Source organism: Aaosphaeria arxii (genome assembly GCF_010015735.1).
Source record: "Aaosphaeria arxii CBS 175.79 unplaced genomic scaffold BU24scaffold_14, whole genome shotgun sequence".
Lineage (NCBI taxonomy): Eukaryota > Fungi > Ascomycota > Dothideomycetes > Pleosporales > Aaosphaeria > Aaosphaeria arxii.
Window position 1 is genome coordinate 113,461 of NW_022983487.1, and position 12,480 is coordinate 125,940.

General features: G+C 51.8%; 6 protein-coding genes across 6 annotated transcripts; 3 read left to right on the forward strand and 3 right to left on the reverse strand.

Moving 5' to 3' along the window:
- Nucleotides 1-1,452: 1,452 nt before the first annotated feature.
- Nucleotides 1,453-2,152, reverse strand: BU24DRAFT_428705 (uncharacterized protein). The gene has a single exon (XM_033529546.1). It carries the CDS (start codon nucleotides 2,103-2,105, stop codon nucleotides 1,950-1,952), a length of 156 nt encoding a protein of 51 aa, XP_033377510.1. The 5' UTR covers nucleotides 2,106-2,152; the 3' UTR covers nucleotides 1,453-1,949.
- Nucleotides 2,153-2,308: 156 nt separating this feature from the next.
- Nucleotides 2,309-4,107, forward strand: BU24DRAFT_428706 (uncharacterized protein). Its single transcript, XM_033529547.1, has 4 exons — nucleotides 2,309-2,328; nucleotides 2,405-2,487; nucleotides 2,827-2,900; nucleotides 2,959-4,107. Exons 2-4 carry the CDS (start codon nucleotides 2,407-2,409, stop codon nucleotides 3,917-3,919), a joined length of 1,116 nt encoding a protein of 371 aa, XP_033377511.1. The 5' UTR covers nucleotides 2,309-2,328; nucleotides 2,405-2,406; the 3' UTR covers nucleotides 3,920-4,107.
- A 110-nt stretch (nucleotides 4,108-4,217) lies between these two features.
- Nucleotides 4,218-4,619, reverse strand: BU24DRAFT_325049 (ankyrin; the record flags this gene model as incomplete). The annotated part of the gene is made up of 1 exon (XM_033522969.1): nucleotides 4,218-4,619. A coding segment is annotated over one exon (402 nt), but the record flags the coding sequence as incomplete, so codon positions are not given.
- A 364-nt stretch (nucleotides 4,620-4,983) lies between these two features.
- BU24DRAFT_428707 (uncharacterized protein) lies at nucleotides 4,984-6,549 on the forward strand. Its single transcript, XM_033529548.1, has 2 exons — nucleotides 4,984-5,575; nucleotides 5,632-6,549. The coding sequence occupies exons 1-2, from the start codon at nucleotides 5,142-5,144 to the stop codon at nucleotides 6,203-6,205; spliced, it is 1,008 nt and encodes a 335-aa protein (XP_033377513.1). The 5' UTR covers nucleotides 4,984-5,141; the 3' UTR covers nucleotides 6,206-6,549.
- Nucleotides 6,550-7,113: 564 nt separating this feature from the next.
- Nucleotides 7,114-7,863, forward strand: BU24DRAFT_83576 (uncharacterized protein). The gene is made up of 2 exons (XM_033534691.1): nucleotides 7,114-7,359; nucleotides 7,426-7,863. The coding sequence occupies exons 1-2, from the start codon at nucleotides 7,203-7,205 to the stop codon at nucleotides 7,767-7,769; spliced, it is 501 nt and encodes a 166-aa protein (XP_033377514.1). The 5' UTR covers nucleotides 7,114-7,202; the 3' UTR covers nucleotides 7,770-7,863.
- An 858-nt stretch (nucleotides 7,864-8,721) lies between these two features.
- On the reverse strand, nucleotides 8,722-10,419 carry BU24DRAFT_358794 (uncharacterized protein; the record flags this gene model as incomplete). The annotated part of the gene is made up of 1 exon (XM_033524009.1): nucleotides 8,722-10,419. A coding segment is annotated over one exon (1,698 nt), but the record flags the coding sequence as incomplete, so codon positions are not given.
- Nucleotides 10,420-12,480: the final 2,061 nt, after the last annotated feature.

Consider the following 12,480-nt stretch of genomic DNA (forward strand, 5'->3'; position numbering starts at 1 on the left):
GAGCCCTTTCTCTCGAATCATTAACGTTCCGGTAGACGTGAATGTCCGCCGTCGCATTCGGAGGTCTTCTCTTCCCATCCTGCCCAGCCTTGCCGCAGGACGCCCCGACTCCGATCAAACGCGTCCTTCTGCACGTCTCCATCGCCGGCCACCCGGTGAAAACGGTGAAAAAAAGTCAAAGAATAATTCACCGCTCCATTATCACCTGTCACCGGCGACGCAGGAATTGTCCGACGACTCATCGACTTGAAACATGAGGCTCCCCAGTCCAGCCACAACCCTCCTCGTTGGCGGGGTGAACATGCTCAAACCCGCGACAAGGCCTCTGGGCACTGGTTTCATGATGCTTAAATACTTCGAACTCATTGACAGTCGCGCTACATGCCCTCGATGATGGTTCCCTTCCCTCGTTCCGAGGCAACGTGACACCTTCGACAGGGCCGGCTCCTTCTGATGTGCGACCGTTTTCGTGCTTCTCTCTGCCTCACATGCTGCCTTGTGCACTGCACCGCAAACCATTCCCGTCGAGGCACTGCTATAGCGTTTCCAATTCCCATCTAAACCATGCATTATCTGCGACGCACTTTCTAAAGCCCGGTAGGCATCGATCTCACCCAAACGAGATCCTTCGTTATGTAATTCTCATCGCCACTGGGTTCATCTTCCCCCGGGCTCTCCGGCGTGGAGATCCTTTCCGTGATCTCCCATCGGATCCCTCTCTTCGCAACATGCAAGATCCAGGCCGGGCCACTTGCACAAAAGCAAACCCAACAACGGTCTTCCGAAGACCCCGTTTGACAAGAAAAGTCTCCGACACTCGATCGGACATGGCCTTGGATTGCGACCGAAATGTTTCCACATCTCTGCTTTTCGCTGGCTTTCTTCTTCGTAGACCATGCCTCATTCTAATTTTATTCTTAATAGGCGAGACCTGAAGAATGGAAGGATCGATCTTCGCGCCGGTTGTAGACTATGTAACGCTTCCCTCGATGCTGCGGCCTTGCGAGTGGGTAAGTGAGTCATAGGACCTTTTCACCGGAGCCCGAACACATATGATCTGAGAACATATATTTTGAATCCGGTTTGTTCGTCCAGGACATTTACCTAGCGAGTCTGAAGTTGCATATCTCCCAAGCCTTAAGGATGAGGTATATATTTGGGGCGAAAGGTCTTGACGAATACCATGTTTCCTATACATTGCGTTCGGTTCAGGAACTGGTATATCGGTTTGAGAAAGTGGAGCTTGACTGACTGTAGTGCTAACGCTGCGAACACCCTATGTAAAGTGAGGTGGTAAGGCATGCCAGTGGCTGAATATATATCAAACTGCCATTACATTATGCAGTACCAACACCAAACCACTCTTCCAATCCAAATTAAGAAGCACCAGACCATTCTACTGAACTTCTTTCCTAGTTATCACTGTCGGTCATTTTCGAAATGTACAACCTTTTCAGTCAGCCCGTTCTCATCAACCCCCAACCTACAATTTCAATGTATCAATGTAGAGCCAACCTCCTATATTATAGACGCGACGACTTGATTACTTAGGAGAAATGATTCATATCTAGATTTGCGATATTTCGAATATCCCCTAGCTAACTACTATTCTGACGCTAGCTGACGCCTCAAGTCGAGCCAATGGAGTTTTCTATTCCCCTTAGAACTTGCACGCATGCCCTGGGTAAAGAGTCGGTGTCGACATCAGCACTGCTTCGACCTCGGAATGAGTATGGTGTGGAAGGAAGCAGGCTTCTATTTGAGATATCTTTTAATCACGATACTTGGTGGATGATATGTTGCTGGCGACCTTGGTGCGTTCCACTACGTGTCGCTACGGAACCCTTTGAAAGGTGGTAACTAGAATTGGCAGTCAAGGTCCCTTCGTTTCCCTCCAAGATTTTACGCTATCTGGATAAGTACAAGTAGATAACGAGTTCTTGTTGGCATCAAGCTGGACGCTCTACGATTTTAGTTGGGCTTCTCAAATGCTCCAGGATTATTGGTGGTTGGTGCTGCAATTGATATTCGACCAGGCGCCGCATGTTTGATCCGACTAAAACCTCAAAGTGCAGAGGAATAGAAGACCAGAGTCGTATTCCCATAGCTCATTCCAAATAATTTCGCATATTTATTGCGCGTGCGTTCAGTTGATCGCATTATCTGTGTCGTGAAATGGAGGTTCAATGCAATCGCTAGGCTGATTACGTGATTATTCGTTTAGCGAACCCAGAAGTCTTGGCTCCCACGCAAAATCTCAACGTCGACTTCGAGATACTAATCCAGCCGCGACAACACCCCTTCACAGGTTTTTTACTAACACCGCAGGTAAGTCCAGAAATGCCGTCAAAAATTGCAATTCACGTCGAAGGAAGATACTAATTCATCATTGTCTTTTTTACAGCCATGTCTCGTCCCAGCGTTACCATCATCGGTGCGGACGGCTCTGCCTCCAAGGACACCATTGCCTTCCCCAATGTCTTCAAGGTAAGCCGATCAGATTTTTCTACGAAACTCGAAACATTCTATCGATCATGCATTCGATCTGCGAGCCATATCATGCCATACGTCTTCGCCTGGGAAAGGTTTACACTGTCAAGTGGGCAACTGCATCGGCTGGAAGAGATTGGGTTAATAAAATTTCGGAAGCTGTGTGCGCAGAGGGAATTTTGCATGACAGGACAGTCGTAAATTACCTATGGAAGACATACGGCTATGATTTTGGCATTGCTCGGCATGATTTCGAAATTTCTCCACCGCTTCAGTCTCAACACCATCAGACTTCGAAATATCTCAACAAGGAACAATAGACTAACAGATTATCAGAGCCCCATCCGACCGGATATCGTGCACAGCACCCACTCCGGCATGGCCAAGAACCGCCGCCAGCCCTACGCTGTGTATGTCTCCTTAAATTGAACATGAGAGGAAGAGCCTCATTCTAACATCGAGATCCAGCTCCGAGAAGGCCGGTCACCAGACCTCTGCTGAGTCCTGGGGTACTGGACGTGCCGTTGCACGTATTCCCCGTGTCTCCGGTGGTGGAACTCACCGTGCTGGTCAGGCCGCTTTCGGTAACATGTGCCGTTCTGGACGCATGTTCGCTCCCACCAAGGTCTGGCGCAAGTGGCACCAGAAGATCAACCTGAACCAGAAGCGTTTCGCTACTGCTTCCGCTCTCGCTGCCTCCACCAGCTCTGCTCTTCTCCTCGCCCGTGGCCACAACATCTCCACCGTCCCCGAGGTTCCTCTCGTCGTTTCCTCGACTGCCTTCGCTGACGGTGCCATCGCCAAGACCTCCAAGGCTGTTGCCCTCCTCAAGGCTGTCGGTGCTGGTGCCGACGTTGAGAAGGTCAAGAACACCCGCAAGACCCGTGCTGGTAAGGGCAAGCTCCGTGGCCGCCGCCACAGGCAGCAGCGCGGTCCTCTCGTCGTCTACAACCCCGATGAGGATGGCAAGGAGCTCGTCACTGCTTTCCGCAACATCCCCGGTGTTGAGACCTCTTCCGTGTACTCCTTGAACCTCCTTCAGTTGGCTCCTGGTGGTCACCTCGGACGCTTCATCGTCTGGACCTCCTCCGCTTTCTCTGCCCTCGACAAGGTCTACGGATCTACCACCGAGGCCTCTGCTCTCAAGAAGGACTTCCTCCTCCCCAGCGCCATCATGAAGCAGCCCGATCTCAGCAAGATCATCAACTCCTCCGAAGTCCAGAACGTTCTCCGACCTGTCCGCGGCAGCGCCATCTCCAAGCGCACCGTCGTCCAGAAGAAGAACCCTCTCAAGAACTTCCAGGTCCAACTCCGCCTCAACCCCTACGCCGCCGCTTTCTCCAAGAACCAGCTCGGACAGGCCAAGGTTGAGCAGGACAAGAGCGAGAGGGCCGGTGAGAAGTTCGATGAGCTCCTTCACACCAACTAAAGCGTTGGTTTGTTTTCGGCTCTTCGGTTTCTCAAAAATTTTTAACTAGCAAATGGATGGTTAGGCAATGACAAGTATTTTCTGGGCGGGCTGGCTAGCAGGCTCATGAAATTCAAAATATCCCAAATGAGGAATGAATGATATCTTCCCCTTTAATGTTCACATCTCTTGCGCCCTCTTTACTCATATGACATGTATGCATTCGTGTTGACATGACTTGATGACCATCATTCTTTCTATTCATACACATGGCTACGTGATATAAAAAAAGCGCACTTCAGGGCCCACCACCATTGACCTGCCCCTCTTCTCCAAACAATCTCAAGCAATCCTCCCTCTTGAACATCCTCGCACAATCCACAGCATTCGGCTGCCCCAGTCTCGGATCCGCCCCTCCATCGTACAACACCTTGACAACCTCATCCCACCCCTTGAACACCGCGCCCGCAATCGGACTCTGCCCCTTGTCGTTCATGCAATTCGGGTCGGCGCCCACGTCCACGAGCGCCTTCGTCGTCTCCGCATGGCCGTGGTAGGACGCCAGCATTAGCAGTGTGTCGCCAGAGGCATTTGTGAGGTTCTTGGGCACGCCGGCTTGGATATACGCGGCTAGGGTTGCGGTGTTGCCTTCGCGCGCTAGGTCGAAGAGTTTAGTGGCGAGGTCGATGGCTGCTGGCGGGAGTTCTGAGACTGAGGGTGATGCGTTCGTTGTTGCGCCGTTTGTGGTTGTGGAGTTGGAGTTTGATGTCATTTCGGGTAAGAAATGTGGTGGTAGAAAGTCTACAGTGCAGATAGATAAAAAGCAAGTATAGGTGCGCAAATGTGAGGATGTAGAGAGGGTGAATGTGAATGGCTATAACTTGGTATATTCTTAATTCTGACCTTTGTACTTTACTTGAAAATAGAAACGAACTTATTCTATGGGATACTTAACTCGCAAACGGTCAGTGAAAATGGGACAGGCCGGATATCGATGACATAGACACACGTCCTTGTGCGGCGGAAGCTCGGTCAGCTTGGCGATATTTCGCGCGAAACCAACGGTTTTCCGCGAACTAGCTATCATCAATCAGTCAACCAACCAACGCAACCCATACGAATACCCACACCAAACCAGCGAGCTTCACGCGCAACGCGCAAAGACTTACGAATCGCAAATCTCCACACGACTCTCTCAACTTTACTCACCACCCTCTTCGCTGAGGGATAACCACGCCCCGGGATGGCTTCACCACCCCATGTGCCGCAGATCAACATCCCTCGCAAGCGCGGCTCCATCTCCTCAGTCAACTCCGCGGTATCCAAAAGGCGCAAGCCGTCGCAGCTACGGAACTCGTTTGCGCCGGAATCAGAGATCGCCGGTTCGCCTTTGCGATATTCGAGGTCGCCTTCAGTGGATAGCGTCGCGACGGGCTCGATCGCGAACGGCGCAGGAGGCAGGAAGAGGAAACGGAAGGATGGAGATACCTTGAGTGTGACGGGCAGCATGCGGGGCGCAAAGCGACGAGGCGATGACAGGAGTGCGACTGGGGCTGATGGAGAGGCCGAGAATGCGGAGGACCAAGAGGAGGATGATTTGGAAGAGGAGATGGATGCTGTTCTTGAGGGCGGTAGAGCTACTGAGGCGTCCAAGAAGCAGGAGAAAGAGCATGAGCGGTAAGATGACACTGAAGTGGTGTTTTTGGATGCTGATTGCTAATCACGGTTTATAGAATACTCATGGAGGCCATGGACCCGAATCAATCCGACCGCTACGCAACCTACAGACGTATTCGATTGAAGCGAGAAATCGTCCGCAAACTCGTGAACCAGACGCTCTCTCAATCCGTCCCGCACCCCGTCATCATCGCTGTGACCTCCTATTCCAAGGGCTTCGTCGGAGAGCTCGTGGACCGCGCCCTGGCCGTTCGAGATGAATGGGCTGCCTCTCGCACACATCTTCCCAACCCCAATCTTCCACCCACGCTGCTCAAGGAAGGGTTCCACGCCCCACATAATCATCGCCCGGAAGCCAGACCTACGCGACAAGAGCTTCATGCATCAGGTCTGCAACCTTACCATATCGATCAAAAGGAGGGTTACTGGAAAGCGATCGAGGAAGGTGCATCGCTACAGGATAGGCTGAAGCAGGAAGACAAGGGACCTCTGACACCAGCACATCTACGAGAAGCACTCAGACGTTATAAGAGGGATAGAGAAGGAGGCGGTGCAGGTTTCGCTGGTATGAGTCTGGAGGGAGTGGAGAGAACGATGGGTAGGACTGGAGGAAGGAGACTGTTTCGATGAAGCGCTTTCATTCGATACTCTACCTTTTCGAGGACCTTACATGGGGCCCGTCTGCATAGCAAGGAGTTGTTCATTAGGGCATTTTTGGGAGTTCTGGGTCTCAGATCAGGCAAGAGGACTTATTCCTGATACTGGAAGCTGATACTGGAAAAGGCGATTCATTCATACACATCAATCAGATATCACTGAAATTGCCTGCATTGGCGTAATTACAGAATAATATACAGACCGATACTTATCTGCTTCAGCTATGCTATGGGCGTCCTAGGTTCATTTATCCTCCCCTGAGCAGCGAATTTCTGCAACCCCCAATCCAGGAATTTAATCAGATATCCAAGTTCCATCTCATTACACTTTATCTCAAACCTCATATCTGCTTTGCAATCGGACCGACCATGCTCTCCCAACCTGTTTCTTTCACATGGCATAATCCCACCCGCGTGTCCTTGCCAGTATCATTAAAGGGAAAAAAAAATCAAGCTAAGCAATAGTGCGTCATTGCATTCCTCGCAAGCCACATCCTGCACCGTTCTGGATCTCTTTTCACTGCGGGCCTACGAATCTCAACCGTCCCCGCCAAGCATCGACTGCACCGAATCGAACACGCGGGACGATCATCTGTCTATGACCCGCATGACGTATGCCTGCATCACATCGCCCACCCATCGATCGTTACGTGCCCACACGCACCAGCACCAGCCGCAAGGGCTGGGCTCCCGTTCCCAGATTCCCATCCGTAGTTCTGGGTATGAGATCACTGCCTATCGGAGGATTGTTAGGGCTGGAATGGGGACAAGGCGGAGCATACATATATCATAGTCAGATCTGCCCGATCGAGAACAGCTTCTATCAACTATTCCCACCTAAACACTGTCTTAACACAACCTCTTAATAAACAACTCTACAATATACCTCCACTTCGTTCCGTGCATCACACACACATACACACATACATACATACATAACGTCCCAAAGTAAACTCTTTCCCCTTGACAACATGGCATCCAACAACAACCAGCCAGCCGCTTCCAAGACCTACAAGCAGCAGGCCTCGGACTTCTACAGCCGCCAGTACGACTCCTGGGTCCCCTGGATGGAGGACCAGTATCTGAAGTGGTTCACAAAGGACAACAAGGCCTCCTACGCCACGAAACGTACGTCATCCTCCCTCACCCTTTCCCTTTCCCTCTCCATACACTAACGTAAGCACGACACAACAGAGCAGCTCGACAAGACGAAAATAACCGGCGTATCGCAGGTCGACAACCTGCAAGACGGCGTTAACAATCTCGTCGGCGGGCAAGTCGGCCAGGGCGGCCTCGCGCAACCCCTCGGCGACGCGGTGTCCAAGGAGGGCGTCAACCGCGCCGAGCGGGGCGGGAAAGACGAGCAGGGACGGAACCTCGAGAGCCAGGGTCCGCTGGGCGGGTATGGCAGCGGTGCTGTGGAGGGGATTAAGGGGGCGGGAGGTAGTCTCGCCGGAGGGGCGAAGAGTGCGGGTGGGTATGTTGGGGGATTGTTTGGTGGTGGGAAAGGGGGCGATGAGCCGGCTGGGAAGAAGTGAGGTTGTGGGGTTCGATGTGAAGGTCAGTGATGGGAGGAGTTATGAGGTGAGGATGGGAGATACAATGATACCACCGGAAGTTTTTGTTACTCACAAGGTTAGATCGGGAAAGGGATTACACATATAGGGACTGGTCTTCTGCATAATTGATACTTAGTTTGTTGGTACGGAATATAATATAGTGTTGATGTTTATCTTTTTTTCAATTGTTTATCTTCGACAAGTTAGGAAATTACACGATGTGGCGGCTATGACATGGAACAGTCAAGTGAGGTACTCAGACATTGGTCCTGCTGCTCCACACCACCCATGGCATATCGCAGAGTTATGCAACAGGTTCTTGTCTTGACAAGGTAGCTCGCCGGTCAATTGATACAAGGTCCATCATTGTGTTTGATACCAGATGCTACACTACACTACAACGAGGATGCCCTTCCACACAAAATAAAACTTTGGTATATCCACTCCTTTGTCAAAAGGGGAGACAGATAACGTGTCCTGTCCAAAAAGGGAAAAATGAAACGCCTGAATGATGCTGTACTATTTATACAACTGTAGAAAAAATCGCTTGCTTGGGGACTATGCCATGCTGCTGCAAATATAGGGATATGTCTAAACCCCTTCCACAGAATGTAATGTACTCTTCGGCGATAGCCAGTAAGCCGCTTAGGGAATCTGCAATAAGTTTGCACAAAAGAAAGCCAGCTAGATGTTTTGGAGGAAGGCACTAGCGGGGAGAAAGAAGTCGGTTGATGGTGAATGGTCCCGTATGGTTTCCGCGAGGGACGGGAATAGGTCGGACGCAATGCTCTCGCTGTATGCTGATGGTCTATGGCTGGAGGTTTTGCCATTGCATGTCGCCGGCCTGAAAGTAGGCGGGGTATATATGTGTTTCATTACAATCGTCAATAACTCTGTTGGAAAAACTTTTAATGTGTTGATCTCGATATGTTCACTCGCCAACATTTGTTCGGACCCTTCTGCTCACACTTGTGTTGCGTCCAAGGCCCTGAGCACCCAGTGATGCTCTATGGGCACTGTAGTTAGTGGTAGGTTGTACTAAGCGACTTCCAAGGTCAGCAGATAGTGGCTTTTCGTAGCCAGGCGTGCGCCGTCGCTCAATATGGAATCTTGAATCGTCTTGGTACAATAGAGAATTGTTTTCCGCGCCCGATATTGTTGGCCGACGAAGGGACGAGGTGTGCTGCTGCAACGCCGGGCCGGGCTGAAGTTCCTGAAGCTGCTCGCGAGACGTATACTCTCTGCTGAACCGCTTCGTGTGGTTCGTACTAGCGCGAATATCTCTGAAATCGGTCATTGCACGAGATGGAACACGGAGGGTTGGGTCGTCATCATCTTCTTCTTCGTCTCTTCGGCGCGCTCGCTGCAGACTTGTACCGGCTCGGCTTAACCTGGTAGGAATTCCACTTTGAGAAGGAGTAAGAGGTTCGTAGCTTGCTTCGCGAGGGCTTCCATTCAGGTTCCCGGCCATAAGACTGGTCCTTCGAGCTTCAATCCGAGACATTGCTCGGCTTGGACTGTTTCGTGGAATGGTATCACTCTCTTCTTCGATACTGGGTCGTATAGTCGGAGACTCGGCGCCGTTGATCTGTACACTTAGGCGGCGGGTTGGAGCCCCATTGATTGAACGGATTGCAGGACTTGCTATTGAGGATTTGTTATCGCACAATTCGATACAAAGTTCTGTAAGGCTGCGGCAGATGCTGTCGGCTTTGCGGCGAATCTGCCTATCTGAGATGGAGGCGCCGTGCAAGACTGAGCTTACAGTTTGGAGGTTTCCCTGTGGTCCCGCACTTCCAGTTAATTCCGCAAGCTCCAATGCTTCGGTGGCCGTTGCTTCGAGAGAACGGTAGACTGGTGGGGCAACATGTTGTCTGGCCTTGGCGAGAGCATCCCTCAGGAGTGGATGTGTCCTTTGTGGGGTGCTGGTGCCGGCGGTGGACTCCGGAGGTGAAGCGTTATTCTTTCGTTGTTGCTTCGGAGAAGACGAGACCGTGGTGACCGAGGTATTTGCAGTTCGCGGTCGCTCAGTGGCATTGGCTACCACCGCACCCGACGTTGCGGGGATTTTGCCGCCGAGTTCAATCCGTCGTATCCTAGTCTTCAATTCGTCCAATTCGTCCCAGACAGAGGTGGCGGCACCAGTAGAGTCCAGAGATTCTGTGCCGTCAACACGAGATGCAGTTTCCTGGCGGGCCTCGGCTTGAGGTGTCTCGGGCTGCGCTCTGGGTGTTGAATAGTTCAGGTTGGAAGGTCGGTAGGTCGATGTGCGGTTCGGAGGTGTGTGTGTGACTTCTGGGTTGGAAGGCCGCCGCCGTGAGCTGGAGAGTTGGCTCAGAAACTGGTGCGGCGAGAGCTCAGTGTCTTTCTTGACGGAGAAAGACCGCTTCGGCGAGAGCTCATTCTGGTACGTGCGCGGTGTATCAAGAACTGGTGCAGGCGACATTGGCGATTGTTCGCGGTGGGCTCGTGAAACGGTAGAAAATGCGGAAGCTCGCCTGTATTGTGTCGCCGTGGATTTTGCGTCCGTGGCAGAGGGAAGTCTGCTCGGTTGCTGTGTTGTCGTGTTGGACTGTGCAGAAGAGGCGGTGGGGAAAGACTGACGATTGCTGGGGCGGGCAAGTCTTGACTAGGAAAGGTCAGCATGCAATCAATCATGCCCAATTGTGGGCATTCGCTGGCACTGGATCGACGCGGAATACGGGAACAATTGTAGGAGACTCACCCGAAGTCTATCAGAACGTAAAGCATGTTCTCTTGCTGTGTCCGATGCGATGTTTAAAAAGAGATCCTCGCCCTGCTCGCCGTCGTTTCCCGCCGTGCCCTTGACACCTTTCCCATGGTCCATGTTCACTTCTTCAGGGTGGCTGCGCGCACCCGAGCTGTAATCAGAATAATCGTCGGGGCTATGAGCCATATACTGTTCTGGCTCAGTGGTTTGGTGGCTGTTGTGCCGTGATAGGCGTGGTGTGTTTGTTGTTATGGTGTTGGTGTTGGTGCGGGTTGCGTTGTTGTTGTTATTGTTATTGTTTGCTTGCGACGAGTCAATCGAGGCCACCGAACTCCTCCGACTTCTGCGACCTGTGGAGGTATTAGACGCGATACCTGGAGAAACCAATCCAGATTGTAGAAGTTGTTGTTGGGCGAATGCGAAATCAGCAGGCCTGGAGGGCTTTTGTGGACGTCGCGCGGTGTCAGCTGCGATGCCACGGGTGATGAGGGTGATTGGTGGACCGCGCGAGTTATCGATACCGCTGGTATTCCATGCAGGCGACCGACCGTTTCCCGGGCTGCGCGGCTCTTTGCCTGCGACGGAGGAAGTAGAAGGATGATGCGGCGAGAAGTAGGTAGGTGAGGTTGCTGATGAACCGGAGGGTTGATTGGGGATCAGTAGGATTGGAGTGGAGGGGCCTGTTGTTGTGGCTCGACGGGTGCGCGTGGGTATGGGGGCGGCTTGTTGGGAGTGAGATTGGGATTGGGACTGGGAATGGGAGTGGGAACTGGTAGTAGAGGAGGAGGGTAGGCGCAGTAGAGTGGGCGCGTCAGGCACCGTGTTTGTCCTCTGATGCTGGTGCTTGTGCTGTTGCTGAGGGTGTCGGGGTAGCGGTGAAGTGGATGCGACAGCGTTGACAGCAGCAGCGGCGGCGGTAGCAGAGGATGAGAAGTGAAGTGGTGAACGTTGTCCACCGGTGTACGACTGCCGGCGAGAATGTACGTGGTATTGCATGTTTAGTGTGCTGGCAAGCCTTGCGTATTGTACCTATTATTGCTGTATGACCTCCCTCCAGGCTCCGTTACCCGTTACTGTAACAAGGTAGATAATTCAAGTAAGGTAAGGGTGGACCCAGTTCCAGTTCCAGTTTACTCTCCTCACCTCTCCTCTTTCGAGAGAGGAAAGAAAAATGCCCTAGGTATGCGTCGAGCACGTTGGTATTACGAGTACTGTATTCAACGGCACGGAACGCGGTATCAATGTCCCGCAATTGTCCCGTCGTTTCATGTCATGGTTGATTTTCTTTTCTGGAGCTGCAAGAGAAGGTCAAAAAGAGAGAAAGAAAGGTGCAAGCCCTCCCGAGCCGTGTGTGCTTGTCCCCTCGAGTATTTGAGGGGGAGGTTGGGAAGGGTAAAGATGGTCAATTTCACGAGTCGAGCCATTCACACTAACCCCCCCGTGCCCTCCCTAACCCATAACCCTAAACCTTAACAAGACACGCTCGGTCGATGCATGAGACGAGACGAGACATGTCCCTTCCATCATCCATGACCTTTCTTTCCCTTCTGTTAGTTACAAGTGGTTATCTACCTCGTTAATTACTAGTGCTACAAGTATTGTACGGGTAACTGGTGGACACTGATGGACACTGATGGACACTGGTAACTGGACACTGGACACTGGACTCTGTCAAGTCAAAGTGACGTGCAGCCAGGAACGGGTGATGGAACTCATGGATCTGATCCCTCGTATGCTTTAACAGTCCTTCAAGTTTCCTCAAACAATCTAACTAACTGCATGTTCCAACACGTACTCCCGTGCTTCCCTTGACCCCTTTTTCCCACTCGTCTACGGAGCAGATAACGACCTCCACTGTCCACAACTCCAATCGACATGTTCAAATATCGCGTCCGTCACCGTGAGGTCCATGCCCCTGAAGGACGCATCTCCTTTGAGCAGTATTAGCCTTTTTCACGC

What these genes read in the sequence shown, in the direction of transcription:
- BU24DRAFT_428705 (XM_033529546.1), bottom strand. Translation starts at nt 2,105, where the DNA reads ATGGGAATACGACTCTGGTCTTCTATTCCTCTGCACTTTGAGGTTTTA.
- BU24DRAFT_428706 (XM_033529547.1), top strand. Translation starts at nt 2,407, where the DNA reads ATGTCTCGTCCCAGCGTTACCATCATCGGTGCGGACGGCTCTGCCTCC. An exon ending in CCTTCCCCAATGTCTTCAAG is followed by an intron (nt 2,488 to 2,826) that starts GTAAGCCGATCA and finishes ACAGATTATCAG; the next exon opens with AGCCCCATCCGACCGGATAT. An exon ending in CGCCGCCAGCCCTACGCTGT is followed by an intron (nt 2,901 to 2,958) that starts GTATGTCTCCTT and finishes ATCGAGATCCAG; the next exon opens with CTCCGAGAAGGCCGGTCACC.
- BU24DRAFT_428707 (XM_033529548.1), top strand. Translation starts at nt 5,142, where the DNA reads ATGGCTTCACCACCCCATGTGCCGCAGATCAACATCCCTCGCAAGCGC. An exon ending in CAGGAGAAAGAGCATGAGCG is followed by an intron (nt 5,576 to 5,631) that starts GTAAGATGACAC and finishes CACGGTTTATAG; the next exon opens with AATACTCATGGAGGCCATGG.
- BU24DRAFT_83576 (XM_033534691.1), top strand. Translation starts at nt 7,203, where the DNA reads ATGGCATCCAACAACAACCAGCCAGCCGCTTCCAAGACCTACAAGCAG. An exon ending in GGCCTCCTACGCCACGAAAC is followed by an intron (nt 7,360 to 7,425) that starts GTACGTCATCCT and finishes ACGACACAACAG; the next exon opens with AGCAGCTCGACAAGACGAAA.